An 18,614-nucleotide genomic window follows, 5' to 3' on the forward strand; every position below is an offset into this window, starting at 1 on the left:
AATTTGGCACTTCCTTAAAAAGCTAGAAATAGAAGTACCATACGATCCAGCTATCCCACTCCTTGGAATATATCCTAGAGAAACAAGAGCCGTCACACGAATAGATATATGCACACCCATGTTCATTGCAGCACGGTTCACAATAGCCAAAGGATGGAAGCAACCTAAGTGCCCATCGATGGAGGAATGGATGAACAAACTATGGTATATCCACACAATGGAACATTACGCAACAATAAAGAACGATGAAGCTGTGAAACATCGCATAACTTGGTGGAAGCTAGAACTTACTATGCTGAGTGAATTTAGTCAGGCACAGAAGGACAAATACTGTATAAGACCACTATTATAAGAACTCAAGAAAAGGTTCAAACACAGAAGAAAACATTCTTCGATGGTTACGGGGTGGGGAGGGAGGGTGAGGGTTATTCACTAACTAGATAGTAGATGAGAATGATCTTAGGTGAAGGGAAGGACAGCACACACTAGAGGGGAAGCCAGCACAACTGTATGAAACCAAAGCTAAGAAGTTTCCTCAATACAATCAAATACTTTGAGAGACAAAGAGTAGCAGGGATGTGGGGTCTGGGGACCATGCTTTCAGGGGACATCTATGTCAATTGGCATAACAAACCTTATTAAGAAAATGTTCTGCATCCTACTTTGGTGAGTGGCGTTTGGGGTTTTAAAAGCTTGCAAGCAGCCATCTAAGATGCATCAGTTGGTCCCAACCACTTGGAGTAAAGGAGAACGAAGAACACCAAAGACACAAGGGAAGTATTGGCCCAAGAGACAGAATGGGCCACACAAACCAGAGACTTCATCAGCCTCAGACCAGAAGAACTAGATGGTGGCCGGCTACCACCAATGAATGTCCTGACCAGGAACACAACAGAGGGTTTCTGATGGAGCAGTAGAACCATGGGATGCAGAACTCAAATACTAGTAAGAAGACCAGACTTAATGGTCTGACTAAGACTGGAGGCGCCCTGGAAAGCATGGCCCTGGTCTCTCCATCACCCAAGAACTAAAACAATTTCCAAGGCCAACTCTTCAGACAGGGATTGGATTGGACTGTGGGACATAGAGTGATACTCGTGAAGAATGTGCCTCTTAGACAAGTAGATATAAGAGACCAAAGGGGCGGCTTCTGTCCAGAGGTGAGAGGGGAAGGCAGAGAGAGTAAGGAGCTGGTTGAATGTTTATGGGGAATCAGGGGCAGAAGGGAGGAGTGTGCTGTCGCAGAATGGGGTGAGCGGCTGGGGTCTCATAACAATGTATATTTAAAAAAAAAAAATTCTGTATGGGAGACTAACTTGAAATGTAAACTTCATTTAATTACATCAATTAAAAAAAGAAAAAATATTTATGAACTAGAACTAGTAAAAAAAAAAAAGGTTGCTACATAACTTAATTTTCTTGGTATATAAAAACAGTGGAGGCCATTACAGATTTATAATCTTTAAAAAACTTGCCCTCAAAACGTTATTTTAATGACAGTTTTTATTACAGTGTGGAATGTCAAGACTATGTGTGATCCATCACTCTATTTAGGAGGCAAATGAACATGTAGCTCCTCAGCTTTTACTACTCTTAACAGCTGCTAGCAAAGGAAACAGTCATGTGTGTGCACATATCTGCAGTGCTAATGGCATTAATTACAGACAGATTTATTGCACTCCCTCCTACCCCCCAAAACAAATAGCAATGCATGAAGCAGTAGCAAAGGTAAAATGCCCTTGGGGAAGAACTAATTTTCATATACATCTTGGGAGGAACAAAAGACAATTAAGTATAAATATGTCCCTTTCAAAGAGCTTTGGTATCTGAAGGGGTATTGTCAAGATTTCTTTTTAAAGCCACAAAAACTATCTATATTTGGTAATAAAAGTATCTTAAAGAAAAAATTATTTTAAAGATAAAGCATGCTGGATAGCCTGCTAAAGGTAAACAAAGCTGCTAGTTTCACTCTTCACATTGTCAGATGAATGAAGTACAAAGTATCTGACAGATGTATTTAAAGATGGAAAGATTTACATCACCGAGGTAAGGTAGAGAGGCACTGGTTAAGGAGTAGAGCCCCCTCCCACAGAGACCAATAGTAACATATAACATTTGTAAAGCATTTTATCATTTACAAACCAGGTTTAGGCAAACCATCTCATTCCAGGTTTCAGTCCCCAGTGCTCAGCCAGAGCTTCCAGGCTGGCAGCCTCAGCGAAGAAGCGACCTCTAAAGAACACAGGGAGCAGGAGCAGCGGCCAAATAGGGGGTAAATCTACTCGCCCACCACCTGGGCACACACAGCCCAGATGAGCCCTAATCTGCATGCTGATTAATATAAATGAGTGGCTTTGATAAAGCCATCCCTGAAGTCTATGAAAGAATGACTCTCTCCACTCCTTACTATCAGACAAGGACCAGGCTTAATGAAGACGATGAAAGGTCCGTTGCAATCAACATACCACTAACTCACAGGAGTTCTGGAGGAAGCCTCTAACTCAGCTTTCCAAAGGGAGCCTTTTCAACGCTGCCAAATGTGTAGGGCCTTGCTTTTTTGTGCGAGGGATGGCAATCTGTTCTAGTGAGCTGGAAGTTCTTTCTGGCAAAGGGCGGAGTGGGGTGGGTGGGGAAGCAGAGACAGAAATGGCAAAACCAATAGGACAGGTGCAGCAAAAGCTAAGCAAATTGATAATCTTAATTTTTAATTAGAACAGCTGATACATTGGATTATAAAACCTAACTTCAAGTAACATTTGTCAAAAAAGGTTCCGGAAAAATTCAATGAACTAAAGAAAAGTATAAAATTGCAACTGATAACACTTGAAAGAAATAGGACACAAGTTCAGGAAAATTGCTTGAATATGAAGTGTTGAGATTTAATTTTATATTAGCTGGTAGATACATTTGATAATTATTTGCTGATAACCTACTATGTGCCAGGCACTGTACTAATAAAACTAACCTCATTAGTCTGTGGTTACATCTGTAGTCACTACCAAAGAGATGGCTAAATCATAATTCCTTTATTTAATTAATATATGGAAAGATACCACTATAAAACCATGTCTAAACAAATTCTAATAAGTTTATTATATTTTACATTTTTTTGCAGTATACTTTTTATTACAGTTGTTCTTTTTAAAGGACATATTCATTCTTTGGATGAATGTCTTCATCTTATAAAGACCATTAATTTGTCTTTGATCCTTAGAAAGTTAATACAGAGATGAGCTGCATGACCTGGGCCAGACATATAACTTCTCTGGGCCTCAGTTTGCTTACCTAGGAGTTATGGATTGAACTGTGCCCCTGATAAGTTATGTTCAGATCTTAATCCCTGTACCTGTAAATATGACCCTCTTTGGAAATAGAGGTTTTCTTTTGTCATGTTAATGAGGTTATACTAGAGTGTCCTAAACCTAATCAATCCCTTCTGAGTGGTGTCTTATAAAAAGAGCAGAATACATACACACACAAGGCAGCTGGCATGTGGCGATTCCTCTACAAGCCAAGGAATGCCAAGGAACGTCCAAGAATACAGACAAGGAAGGACACTCCCTAGAGCTGATGCCCTGATTGACTTCTAAACTGTGAGACAATAAATTCTTGTTCTTTAAAGCCACCCACAGTGGTATTTGTGTTATGGCAGCATTAGTTAACTAAGACAGATGCTAGGTAAGAAGTGCCTGCACTTGATTATTAACAGTAAACCTCATGATCAGACATACCCAAATGTGCAGCTATATACATTTTTTATTCATAATAATCATGAAGCACAATTAGCTAACTAGACAAAAATACGAACTTCTTTTAGTAACAATAAAAAAGCAGCCCAAAAAAGCTGCTTTCATGTCTTTGAGTGAAGGTGCATGGTTCTTAGCTTACTGTTTGTTACTGAACAATAACAACATAATCATTTATTAATTTAAACAATGATTAGGTTCCTTAAAAAGTGGCCGATAATTAAGAATGCTTAAATCTTATGAAAAATTTCTTACAAAATGAAAGAAAAGGAGATGCTTTCCAATAGGTTAAGAAAAATGCTGGTTGTGTCATGTCTCTTGAATTACTACAAAAACTCTAAACAGTTGCTGAGAATTTAAAGTTTAATCACGAAACAAACAAATAAAAAAAAACCAGTTGCTGTGGAATTGATACCAACTCATGGTGACCCCAAGCTTGTTAATCATTTGCACCACCCAGTAATGCTGATATTAGTGTACAGCAGTTAGTTGCTTTATTTTCTACTCAGTACGTTTTTTACTTACTGGCACTCTTAGGTCTTGTTCTGACTGAACTTCCTTGAGAGAATTATGTCCACCATTTCAGTGATCTGCCCACCTTCTTCAATGTGACTGATAACATCCATTTTTATTTCACTGCTTCTTCATTTGAGGTCCCTTTCAGTGATGTTAAATGTTTTCTAACTGTGAATTTACTTAAAAGTTAACCTCACCTTTCAGAAACACACAAGTTCACAATGTGAAACTTCAGAACACCAAAACCACAGTACTGTATTCCATTCGGAGTCCTGGTGGCACAGTGGTTAAAGAGCTTGTTTGCTAACCAGAAGGTCGGCAGTTTGAATCCACCAGCCACTCCTTGGAAACCCTATGGAGCAGTTCTACTCTGTCCTATAGAGTTGCTATGAGTTGGAATCATTCAACGGCAACAGGTTTGATTTTTTTTTTTTTTTTCTTTTTGGTATTCCATTCAATTGAAGGGATGCTGCTGGCTAAAACGCTATCTTATATTAGTGGATTTCAAACTTTTAAAACCACAACTCACAGTAAGAACTTTATTTTATATAATGACACAGTACATACATGCATGCATATACATGCATATATATACTATATGTGTGTGTATAATTGAATTAAAAGTTTCATGAAACAAGTTTCATTATGCCTTTATTTTCTATTATTTCCCGTTTAAAAGTGTTGATAGTGACTTGCTAAATTGATTTTACTACCCGCCAATAAACAGGATGTCATTTGTGGTTTGAAACATTATCTATATCATGCTGACATGTATCATGTACAGTTCATACCTTGGTTGGTCATCTTAATTACATACCAGGTCCCCCCAAATTTTTGATGAGCAGTTTAAAGGTGTTAATTTCTCTCACTCTATACCAAAAAATTTAATTAATTCAATGAAAATAGAGGCAGAAGGCAGGATAAAATGGAATCGTTCTTAGATACTAGGGGTATATTTCGTTAGGGCATGTTTCAATCTTGCATGTTTACATCACTGATGTTGACTCTTAGTTTTCATCCTAGCAGATTCATGAAAACAGATTGGCTTAGACCACATTTGCCCAAGGAGCTAGAAACATTTAAGGATCAGTGTGGGATTCACAAATACATCTTGCAAATTCCAGAATGCCACGTCTTTTGGGTAATAAAGTTCACTTTTTAGCTCAATTAGTTCCTCTTCAAGTTGGATCACACTAAAGGGCAGATGTTTGTAATTTAGAGTCATCTGAAGGTTTGCACTCAAAGGCAGTCACAGAAATAAAAGCATGACTCATATGCATTAAAATCCATGTATCTTGTCTGAAACTGCAATTTTATTTCTTCCAAATATTTTGCAGCTCTTCAAAATCTGTGATTAAATGAAATTCTAAAAATAACTGGTCCCACTGGTACTGTGTTCTAGAAAATTGGTAATTCTTTTATTTTCCTCCTTAAAAAATAACAACAACAACAACAACAAAAAATCAGGCAGTAGAAACTTGAGGCTGGGTATATTGTATCCTTGGATCGGTAATGGATTCCCCCTACATTAGAAATTCTCTAATCTATAAAGATACACAATTGGCTTTTAAACTGGTATCTCCAACACTTAGTGCAATGAACACAAAAAATTTTGCTGAATTGCCAATACGGATCTAATATGTGTCTTAGCTGTATAAATCAAAACTATTTCAAAATAAATTGTAACAGTTATCACTTCGTTACAATTACTATTTTCAGAAATTTACATTTGCATATCACATTATAGTTTCAAAGTACTTGAAAAAACAAAGCCATTTAGGTTTCTCATCACAAATCTGCCATGAAGGTGAGTTCACCAGTTTCAGGTATTGCTTTAGATTGATGAAATATGCATGTAAATCTTTAGACCTCTGACATTTATAAAGATTTTGGATTCTCTACTGCATCCCTAATTTTATTAACAATTTCTGTTGATTCCTTTGTTTTTCTTCATATTTCATGTCATTTTCAGGATCTGGTTATAAGGAACAAGTTTAGACTCTTTCCTACAACACTGAGAATTGCAGAATATTGGAACCAGCAAAGATCTTAGAAACAGAGATGCAGCTCCCTTTACTTTACAGATGAGGAAACTAAGAAAACAAGTCACATTTGCTTACTTGTTATTTCTCTAAAATGTTTCATGAGCCACTATTGATGTTTGCACTGAAATATTTATTTCAACATATCAAAACTAGAGTTGTTCAAAATAGTGTAAATTCTAGGATCAGTAATTGCAAAATTGCTGTCAAACAGGAGCCAGATTGCCTGGATTTAGGCCACAACTCTACCACTTACTAACGGTATTACCTTGGGGAAGTTTTTTAACTTTCCTTGTGCCTTGGGAGAGAGACTAAATAAGTTAATACACATAAAGCACTTAAAACAGTGCCTACCTAGTAAGCACTCAAAAATTATGTTCTTCTTCTTATTTTTTAAACTGGTAGTAATTTTAATAAAGATTAAATTTTCTATTCTATGACGTTTCTAGTTTCAATTATAAAATGGGGCGTTAAGACATTAGATAAATAGTCTGGAGAAAAATATGAATGATATGGACCTGGAATTCTGAGCAGCAAAATGAGCTGTCCAATGTTAAATGGCTAATCAAAAAAAAAAAAAAAAGGGCCAGGGCTATGACCTAGGTCCACAGGCTTCCACTTAAGGACTCTCTGTACTTCTTGTTTTAGCTGTATATGTTGTCTCTAAAGAGTATAAAATAGGTAAGTGTTATATAGCTCAGGAACACATTATGAAAATGTAAAGTCATCCACAAATGAAAATCCGTTTGGTGTAGTTAAAACTGCTTAGTAATGAAGTAGCTAACCTGATATTCTAAACAGGGCAGCTGTCCTCCAAAAACGAAGACTGAACATCAATGTAGTTTTGGTGTTTCCTGACTGCTGGCTAACTTGTTTATGTGCAGTGAAAATGGCCTCAGAACAAAGACAATTCAGCCAAATGAACGACAACAAACAATTTAAAGCATTGTCTAAAATGCTTAAAAAGAAACTTCCTTGGCACAGCCATACTTTCCAACAAGCCCACTTTAATGTTTTTACAGTTTACAATATTAGAAATGACCTCAGGGTCAGGCATTTGTCAGTTAATGACCTGTTCGACTAATGGCCTTCAGCTTCGCCTTGGGCACACAAGTTTCCAGTAGGTCATTAGCTGCCAGAAAAGGGCTCTCCCCAATCACTATTGCTAAATAAATAAAATCTGCTCCTAGGCTAAGGCCCTATAAGCCAACTTTGGCTTGGAGTGAGTTTTTTGTTGAGTATTTACAACTGAGGATTTAAGAAAACAATGGAAGCGCTAAAATCAAAATTACATCAGAACAACTGAGCTACATGTGGCTGTTAATGAAAAGTAGACACATGGATCCTTTTGGATGCTCTTAAAGTTTCTTTTGCTTGTGGTGTTCAAATTCAGTCTTAGTTTAATACAGCAGGGACCAGATTACAAATGTGCTGCATTTTGGAATTTCACCTGTAAGTCAGTTGTTTTGACGCCTTAACACATATTCTCAACATAACACATCTCCCCAACACATTTCTAGCCATAAATGGTGGCTAGATTCCCAAGGCAGCCACAAAAGCTTGGTAACCCAAAACATAATAAAATACTGTATACTTGTAATTAAAAATATAATAGTAGAAAACTACACTATTTCAATACCTGCAATTACACAAAATGGGAAAACATAATTAAATAGGAAGTATTTTTTAAATGATCTTTAAATGTTGTCAGTTAAAGGGAAATTTGGTTTAACAGGAAGATGAGGGTAGAGACAATGGTTCTTATCTGTATTTCATTTCTAATTCCATAATTTTCCTTTTTCTTAACACAATAGTATGCAAAGCTCTACTTTCATGTTTTTCAACTCCAAGTAAAGCTTCTTGGTTTATTTTTCCTCTTGAAAGGAGCAAGGAAGAAGCAAAAAGGTGGGTGGCAGTTTTTCTGAAATAACAGTAAGAGGAGAATGAAAAATTGGAGGAAAAGGGTTGAAGATGTGTATACATTTTAGAGATTGCCTGAAGTGAAATTAACTGAGTTGTGAACAGTAAGAGACAAACAAATGGGCTCTGTGTACAAGTCTGCTCGGATGAAGAAAGGATAGGTGGAGAAGACAAAGACACATTAGGGCCAGCAGCTGAGGATGCAGAGGAAGGAATCAGTTGTTCATTGGCCCAGGACTTTTGTAAACTTCTAACTAAGGAAGTTCCTGGGTAAGATCATTAGAAAGGCAAAAGAGAAGTACCGAAAAGCTCAATCTTGAAAACAGATTTTTCTTCCTCCCTCTGGCTTTGGAAAAATAGCAATTTATGTCAGTGAAAACAAAGAAAAAAGTTGACTTCATTAATTTTACTTCTGGAAAGTAGCAAAAGGGATTTAAAAAAATTGAGATTGCTAAATGTGTTATAAGATGGCCATAATCAATATATTTCTACCTCTCATGGCCAACCATGGTGTGGGGTTCCACTGTACCCATTTCATTGGATCTATTTTTGCAGAAAACATTTTTTTTTTTTAAATAGGGTTCTTTGAATGTCAAGCATATGGGAGAAAAGTAAGCTTCTTTTGCTCTACTTCCTTTTCAGGTTCTTGGTTTATACACAGACACTCAGAGAAGTCTCCATTTTGGGTAACAGCAATTGACTTTTCTATGCCAAAGAGATACTTCATTCCATTGTTTTATGGCACCAAAGGGGGCAAAGTTCAAGGTTTTAATGAAATAATATATTTTAAAAGAATGTAGTATTTTGTTGTCTTATTTCTAGTACACTTCATACACACTACTCGTTCATCAGTTTTACTTTAAAGATCAAGGAAGCAGGCTCAGAAAATGGTTATAGTCTGTTTAACATGTGGCTTTATTAGTAAATGATAAGGAAAAAAGAAAACTAGAGAAACTAGTTTGTTTTGGGGTTCTGAAATAGTAATTTTATGATGGCATTTGACTTCTCTAATTGATACGGAGATAGTTTATTGTTACAATATATAACATCCCACTTGCCTTCTACACACATTTTTACTCTAAGTCATGAACATCTACACTTGAATGGGTTATACACAAGAAAAAAAACATTAATCTTGGTGTCAAACTAAAGAGGCTAAAAGATATTAATTCAATAATTTCCACAAAACAGTGCTGATAAGACTATAAACATACACTGTCACAATAATGCCTATTTTAAATGAATATGACAGAGAACAACTTAAATATTATGTGATGTACCATGATTTTAGGTTTCACTTTCAATAAGAACTATATATAACAGATAAGTAAAACTAATATAACAGATAAGACAAACATCAAATAACCAAGAGTCTTTATTAAAATCTATACATAGTATAAAAGTAAGAGATTTATATGTATAAATTGAGTGTATTTATATAAACAAAATTCTTCCTTGTAAACAACATATTTACGCCTTTAGGAAAACAAAGCTAACATAAGGAAATTCATCAGCTGTGTAAGGAGTACATCTGTGCCACTGGTTATTTAGAAACATAAATCACTAATGCTTACTAGAATAGCCCTCAGGAGTGACAACATGACAATGCTCTGGGGTGTGTAGGTAAGTCCAAGACTAAGTCACACTCTCCCATCTGATGTATAGCAATAGGTCCATTATATGAAAATGACTACTAAAAAATAACATGGTAAATTCCATTCTTTAAATACCAGGGTTATCACTATAAATGTAAAATAAAGGATGTTTAAAAAAAAAAAAAAAGACAAGTAGTAACCCACCCAGTCTGATTTCCACTGTGGTCTAATCTAAATACAAATCTAGTCCGCAAATAAACACAAGGACCAGTGAAAACCCGTAACAGCCAGATTTCTAAATTACAGTGCTTTTCCATTTCATGAATTTCCCCCAATTATTCAAGCCTGTCTTCATTGATAGCTTGATGCTCAAGCACTAAAATTTTAGACTCTGGCATGACCCCATCATTACAGAATTCAGTAATGTTGCACATGAATACAATGTAGAGTAACTTACCTCAATGGAGTCAGAGAATTTATGGCTTAAAAGAGACATTTTAAGGTCTCTTAGTCCAGGGTCTTTATAAGTGAAGCACTAAAATAAAAAGTTACCCTTATGTTCCATAATTGAAAATGAATGAAAACCCAGGCATTAATTTTTAAACTCATTCTTAAATTCAAAATCTTATGTTAATTCGTACTTATGTGGCTACAGCTATAATAGTAAAAAGACAATTACCAGAGGATTAATATACCAATTTCTATACTTAGAGATACTTAAAAATCTAAGTGTTACCTAAAGGCAATTACCCCTAATATCTTCAGGGAAAAGCCAAAGGGAGAATAACTGACTTTGCTAATTTTACCCTTGGCAATTTTAAAATAGCTCTCAATTTCATATGACTGCAGAACCCTTCATCTAATGGCCTGCCCAGGAGAAGTACAGAGATAAACACATCATATAGAAATTCAGACAAGAATCTAGTAACACAAGAAAATGGGAAATTGGTAGAATGAGTTAAGTAATAAAAAATTAAGTAGCTACAAATATGCCAACTTTAATCACAAAGCTAAATATACTACTCCCTCAAAGAAAAAGCAGGCTATCACTGTGAAATAACAGTAACATATTATAAACAGAAATTCTGTATTAAGTTCTGCCTACTCCCTTATTGCTGTGGTCTCTATTTACGTTGCTACTGCTGGCAAATTCTTTTCTTATAAAAGAAAACTCACTGAAACTAAAACATTATTAAATAGAAATCCAACTTTACAAAGGCATTAACCATACGTAGGGATAAGAAAACTTAATACTGTCCAAAAGAAGTATTTACCACCAAACAAAACCCTACTAGGGGTTCGTATTATACTCTATCAATGTGAACTTCTGGGAGACCCATTTAATAAAATTAGTCCTCTTCTGAGCTATAACTTCACTTTCCTAAACTATTCTGATGGGAATACTTCCAAGTATTTAAATGAAAGGAACTGGCTCTGAATATAGGAGATCTGCTTTATCAAAGAGAATTCTTGACTTTCAAGCACTTCAGTTACTCCTTACAATCTCCTCAGTTTAAAATCAGTTTAAAATACTGTTCACGTGATTTGAAGATCATCTATTATGATGAAAAGAGGGTTACTAAAAACCTACATTTGCAGAAGATCAATCACAGACCTCTGGACAGGGTACTCAAGGTTCTTCATAAAAGTGAGCAAGTGAAGCATCTTTTGAAATTGACCTTGTAGAGCCTTCAATGACCCTTTGAAGAACAAGGTGCAAAAGATTTGCGTTCTGAATGAACAGGAAGGTGCGCAGAATAAAGGCTTCAATTCAACATACAACTATCAACTTCAGAAAAAAAACATACCATGCCCTACAATGGAAAAAAATCTTCACAGAGAAAGGCTGATAAAATGCGAATCTGAAGGTGCGAGCCTGTGCAGAGACCATGAAGGTATGCCGTTCACTTGAGGGGGAGAAAATGCCTAATCATTCTTATTTCAAGGATAAGCTGCAGGCTGAACTGTTGCTTGGATATGCTAAGTTTTTTTCTTTCCTTTTCTCTTTCTTATTTATTTATTTTGCAAATCAAGTAGTGCTACTAAAATCCCATGCCTAATGGAGCAGATGGTAGAGGTCTTAGATTCTGGAACAGCTATAGTGATGCTTCTGAATGCAAAACACCAAAAGTGGATTTCACAGGCTGTGAATGTGATTTGACTTTGATGGAAGCAAAACCTCCCTTTTCACTTAATTTAAACCACACTGAAGGAACGAATGTGTAAATGACACAAGCTAACTAAGAAAAAGGAACACATTAAATATTACTCCTACAAAGTGGTTAAAACAAACAATTACTTGTTTGTGTTATTAGAACATGTATTACAATTGTACATAATTCCACCATCTTAACCTTATTTAAGATTTCATCAGAAGAGCCCAAAATAAGCTAAAACTGATGATTAGAGAAAACAGAAAATGGCCTAAAGGCATCTTGGTTTTCTAAGGTAAGGACTAATCACTGAAATGTATATGGGCCTAGTTATTATGAAGCAGTAGGTCCAGAACATCTCTTGTCAGGTATGTGGGCTGAACCCATGAACAGCCACTGTGGGTAGCTAGAGCTGGTCACGTGTAGCTCAAGGCACCCAGAGGCTATTATAGACCCGTACTTTGAGGCCTCCTCTTTCTCCAAGCATGGTTCAGACTTCACCACAGACCACAGCAGGTACTGTGGAGAAGAAAGACAGACCATATAGTCAGAGAGTGGCTCACCCTTCTGCTAATACGTGAATGCCAGTGGAGAAAATTTAGTGAGACCCATCAAAGTAGGCTATACACAGCAATTTTAGAGTGAATAAAAATAGAAAGAATGCACAAATGGTAATAAGTCTCTGGAGGAAGATTTGAAAATCTCTATTATTCTACTTTATATGGCCAATTCATCTCTTACTTCAGCTTCCTTTTCACGTGGATATAAACTGGATATTAAAAGCAACAGACTATTTTCTCCCTTAAAATCAGTAGATCTACCTCAGGAAAACATGTGCTAGCCTAAAATGTGGTGGGAGGGTAGGGCAGAATGTTACTTGTCTCCTACTATCTATTCTCTGTATCTTCCAGATTTTTTGGCTGGGCACATGGTTTCCTACAATAAAGATTACATTTCCTAGGCTCCCTTACAGGTAGATGTGACATATCATTAAATTCTGGCCAATGGGATGTAAGCAGAAGGATCTCGTATAACTTCTGGAAAATGTTCTTAAAGTGGAGAGACTATTTAATTTATCATCCAAACTGGGACACTTGAGAGTAAAAAGGAATGTTAAAATAATTAAAATTTTATGCTTTTTGAAATATGTATTTATTAACAATTGGTTTTGTTATCTTGGTGGACTCATTAACTAGTTCTATTAAAAGTTAATTTAAAATAAAAATTTCAAAAGAAATAAAAATAACATATATAGGTATATATTAAAATGAGAAAAAGAACTTCTTATATTGACCATTTAAATATTAAAAAATAACAAATAGAATGATTATTCTTGGTATATATTCATGTACCTTACTCCATTTCTTAGCTATATCAGTCTCTAATATTGTGCCACTGGCATATTTCTGAAGAATGTGTTTTTTAAAATATGGTATTTTAAAATAAAATTGCCAGAAATAATCGTCACAGTTGCATTTCATGGTTAATTACTTTGAAATTATTGATATCCTTAATACATTCTTTTTTTAAAACTATTTTATTAATTTAGTTGTTGTTGAGAATATTCTTCAATGGATCCTTCTCAATAGATCATAATATTTTTAGTTTAGTTACTTGGTAGGCTGAGAGAAAATTTGCTAAATGGAGGATATATTTAATTCTAACTATTTTCAAATTTAAAAGTGTAAATTATTCCAGCCCAAATATTTTTGCCTTCATCAGAGTACCTCTCTTTAATAAATATTTTCATAAGATAAAACTTGTGAAATAAGTTATCTCTATGATTCTTTTGAGTGTTTTGCCAAATTTACAGACTTCAACATCTAGGCCTTCTCAATTTCCTTTCATTCATATATGAATATATAAAATTTATCCAAAATAGAACCAACACCAAAAGATTCTTCTCACAGGTGAGATATTCCAAATCATTATTATTGAACTGCAAATTTTAATCTTGTATAGCATTTGAGCTCTCAGTGTTTAATTAATCGAGCAAGCACTATCTTGATTCCTTGAAGAGACAGGAAAAAAAAAAAAAAACAATTTTTAGAATTAACTTAATATTTAACTGTTGGCAAAGTTCTTCTGGCAATGGAGCCATCATATTAAGAGGTATTGCTTCCTTTTTATATGCTTATAAAAACTTGTAATTGAAAATGACTGAAATTAATTTAGAAGAAGTCATTTGATCTAAATAAAAAGTATGCTTCAGAAAGTGGTACATACGTATACCTTCTACAGCTTCATGTGTAAATCATAATCTTCAGGTACATTCTCCTCATAATAACTACTAAATTTTCAAGTAGATCCTAATGCTTTTACAGCAGATTTAACTTTTCTTGTTTTCATGTCCTCAGCAATACTACTAGGCCTCCACCCAAAAACCCAAACTCATTGCCGTCAAGTTGATGCTGACTCATAGCGACCCTACAGGACAGAGTAAAGATGCCTCCATTGGGTTTCCAAGCCTGTAATCTTTATGCAAGCAGACCACCACCTCTTTCCCCCATGGAGTGGCTGGTGGGTTCGAACCATCAGCCTTTCGGTTAGCAGCCAAGTGCTTAAGCACTGTGCCACCAGAGCTCCTTTAGGCCTCCTCAGTAGATAGTAAATATCAACAAACATTTCGTCCAAGTTACACATTCATTATCAACTTTCTCAAGAAACAAAAATTATGTAGTTTTTAAGAATATGAAACATACATTTTTATTTTTTGAGCTTACTACTGCCTAAAAGTTTATTGCAAAAACAAACAAGTGTTGCCTAACACTAAAATAGTTATAGGTTTACACCATACAAGTATGTTCAGTCTACTCTCTACTCACTTTATAGTGGAACTGACCAGACTTGACTTCCCAGACATTTTCTCAGATACCTAAACTATAATTTCCTCTATTTCCCACTGAACTTATCAACTGGAGCCTGGAAGCTTTGTGAATCTTGTAGGCTGTGGCATGGGCCATCACACAACTGGGTGATACACCAAAGGGCCAGCTGGGTCAGCAACATTAATTACTCCTTCCACCACCACCCAAGAGAGGAAAGAGTTGGTTGTCCTGGATGGTTATGTCTGAGTGCACTCTGTTGTATCAATAAGCACGTTCCATTCTGTCCTTAACTGAATGGTGTTAGTTACAGTGTGTCTGAAAAGGGTTGGGAAGAGATGAGTTACTAGTGGTTGTCTTTCAGATTTAACAATATATTAATATGAGAACTCTCTCCACTGTGCATGGGTCTCATATACTATCAGGGTACCCCAGATAAAAACTAAGGCAGAGCTGGAAGTTCAAGCGGAGATGTATCGAACCCATTCTGGCTTATTCTAACTAAAATAATTACAAAATTCTCCGTTAAAAAATTAAAAGATCAGGACAAATGCTAAATCAGATAGGATTCTAAGACAACAGACTTACATCGAGTCTGTCCCTAACAAACCAGAAAATACACTCTTTGTTCCTAATGACTAGGGTGAGGACATGATGGCAGGTCAAGCCACCATATTGGGCCATGAGGTGGTAAGATAAGGGTGGCAGAGCAGTAAGACAGGAGCCTGGGTCCCTGACTTTGTAGAATCACCATACCAATCTTGGACTGCCTACTTCTAGAATTTTTTATGAGAGGGAAAAAAATCCTGTTTTGTTTAGGCCACCGTTTTCTTACAGTCAAACCTAATCCTAACCGATATTTAGGGATTACCTCTACAACCTTTCTAGAAAGCAGCTTGACAATGTATATCAAGAATACTAAACATTTTTCATCCCTTTGAACCACTTCTAGGTATTTATCTTAAGGAAATAATCTGGAATGAAGAAAAAATGATGTATAAAAAAATGCTTAGTTGCAGTTATTTATGATTGTAAAAATTTAGAAGCAGTCTAAACGTCCAAAGATGAGGAAGGTTTTAATAAATGGTATCACACTGAATACCACGCAGTCATTAGAAAGTTTATGAAAAATACTAACAGCATCAGAAAATGCCCACATCATAATATAAAGTGGGGGGAAAAAGGGCAGGATAAAAAATAACTTATACATAGCAAATTCTCACCTATGTAAAAAAAAATCCAGATACATAAACGTATGAATGAATAATAACAACAAAAAGACTAAAAGGAAATACACATCAAAATATTAAATAACAATGATTATCTTTGGATAGTGAGATTATAGGTAATATTTATTTATATCTTCTTTAGTTTGAATATTTAAAACTATGCTATAATATATAATTTCATCTATAATCAGAAAAAAGTGAAAGAAATTAATTTCAAAACTCTGTTTCAGCCTTTACCAGTTTTACCTAGTGGTGATATGCCATCATTGCCATCAGCAGGACATATTCACTGAGCATCCAGCTATTGGGAGTTGTGGCAGCAGGGCGCACAGACCTTTGTGTCTCCAGTGGTCAACAAATAGCTGCATGAAGGCCATCTAGACACAGCCAACCCTGCCCGGCTTTACCTTGGTGTTCTGTAGTAGAGCTAGTCCATTGCAGGCATTTGCTAGAAGAAAGTCTCCACTCAGGATAGCTATTTTATTCCCAAATTGCATGTCTTTCCGTGGCCCATCAGAAGACTGCAATTCATTTAAATTTACTATCCCACGATGTACAAGGAGAGCAGTATGGATAAGTTCTGTGATCTCTGCCAAACTTCTTTGACTAAAACATAAAAGTAAGACGTTTCAGTGTAGAACAGAAAGTCAGTATACCATTTTATCAGTAATGTCAGACATGGGGTATCAACAATAAAATATTTCATGGATTACTCCTTTTTTTAAAGATTATTCCTTTTTAATGAAGCTTTTAATAGAAGCCTCTCCACTGAGCAGTTTGGGATCTGTAAGCAGATCTTAATACCCTCCTTCTTTATAACACCCTCACTGTCTACCCCACGAGCCACCAGGATTCCTCAGAGAGAAGCTGGCCAGTGGAGGGCCATCCTCCACAGTTACATTCAGATACTTTGCTTTGATCTGTCCACTTTCCTCTAACATTTCTCCAAATTTTCCAGCACCCTAAGTTTCAGAAAACAGGGTGGCAGACATTGCTAGTTACCTATCCATTCTTTCCTTCCTCTCACTACTAACACACTTTTGATTATATTTGGAGTGGCAATATACTCAGTTAAAAATATTCACCTCCCCAGTGTCCCCTGGTGCTAGAGGGATCATGTGAACAGTCTGGCCAATGAAACGTAAGCAGAAGTCTATTAGGTGAGGATTCTGATAAAGCTACTGTCTTTCTGATATGAAAGGACAGTCTCAGTTGGTGTTTACCTTTGGCTTTTTGGGCTTACCTCTTTCTTTTTCCTGTTTGGAAGGCACCATAAAGACTGAAGGACCCTAAAGCCCTAAAGAAGGTCCCTAACCTAAGGACGGTAGAGCAAAAAGAAAGGAGAAGCCTGGCCTCTGATAACTTCTTTGATGGGCTCCACCAGCTGTGATATGTCCACCTCTAGACTTCTTATTATCTGAGATAAATAAACCCTGAATTCTTTTCAGCCACCACTTGTTAGAGTCCTGCTACAAGAGATAAAATAAATAAAGTAATAAGTTCCTGAAAGACATAATCAATAAAAACCATGCCATAAAAATGATAAAAGACATTTTACATTCCTATTTCTGCACCCTGGTATTCTCACTTAATATAAACTCTTGGAGGTAGTTCCACATTCTTTACAAATAGAAAACCTCCTCATTCTATTTAACATCTCTACAGAGGTCTGCTGTATGTGTGTGCCATACAACTTTTGCTGCTATAGGTTGAGTGATCAATATATTTTTGTTTAAAGAATTTTTAAGAATTAGCCTAAGTGTCACCTCTTCTGTGAAGTCTTCTCTCACTTCCCCAGAGTTAACCCCTTCTTCTGTGCTTGAAAGCATTTGAACATAGCTCCATCATTTACCATACTATACTGTAATTCTTTCTTTAACCATCTATCTCCTTGCTACTCCTTCCCTCACTACACTGTAAATTATACACCCTATTTCCTAGGCTGCTTATAAATATTTGTTAAATGAACAACTCTTTACTTAGCAATAAATTTTATAAAAGCTTCGGGAGGTTATATCATTTTTAGTTTAAAAAGGGAAGGAATCATATGAACTAAAAAAATCAGCCTTATAGAATTAGAGTTGGAAGTGATCCCAGATGTCAATTAGCCTCCAACTAGCCCCTTCCAGGAGGTAGGTCTGCTAATAAATAGTTTTAATTATTAGAAGTTGTTCCTTATAGTAACTTGAAATCTCTCATTTCTTAAAGTGTTTTACATCAAAGTTGGTATTAAAATAGTAGAAGGGCAATTATGTTCCACCACACAGGAAGGGAAGCAAAACAGAAATGACAGTGGGAGGCTTCTTTCTCATTCTATTTTTTCCTTTTTCTTTCTCCTCACTGCCATTCTCAAGAGGTCCAAAAAAAAATATAGTAAGGTACAGAGAACAATATAACAAATACATATATCTTCCACTTACAAGTAACCAATGCATACACTTGCTTATTTTTAAGTTTTTAAAGATGCATTTTTAATTTTTTAAAATTTTATTGTTGTACTTTAAGTGAAAGTTTACAATTCAAGTTAGTCTCTCATACAAAAATTTATACATACATTGTTATGTGACCCTAATTGCTCTCCCTACACT

The 18,614-nt window shown here is 35.7% G+C and overlaps 1 protein-coding gene across 1 annotated transcript in view; it reads right to left on the minus strand.

Moving 5' to 3' along the window:
- PDSS2 (decaprenyl diphosphate synthase subunit 2) overlaps positions 1-18,614 on the minus strand; it is a 283,596-nt gene that overhangs the window by 106,971 nt on the left and 158,011 nt on the right. Inside the window, exon 3 of the mRNA XM_004372438.2 lies at positions 16,434-16,632. Coding sequence (XP_004372495.1) covers positions 16,434-16,632 — 199 coding nt within the window. The remainder of the gene's footprint in view (positions 1-16,433; positions 16,633-18,614) is intronic.

The sequence above is a fragment of the Trichechus manatus genome, unplaced genomic scaffold, assembly GCF_000243295.1.
Source record: "Trichechus manatus latirostris isolate Lorelei unplaced genomic scaffold, TriManLat1.0 scaffold00017, whole genome shotgun sequence".
Classification (NCBI taxonomy): Eukaryota; Metazoa; Chordata; class Mammalia; order Sirenia; family Trichechidae; genus Trichechus; species Trichechus manatus.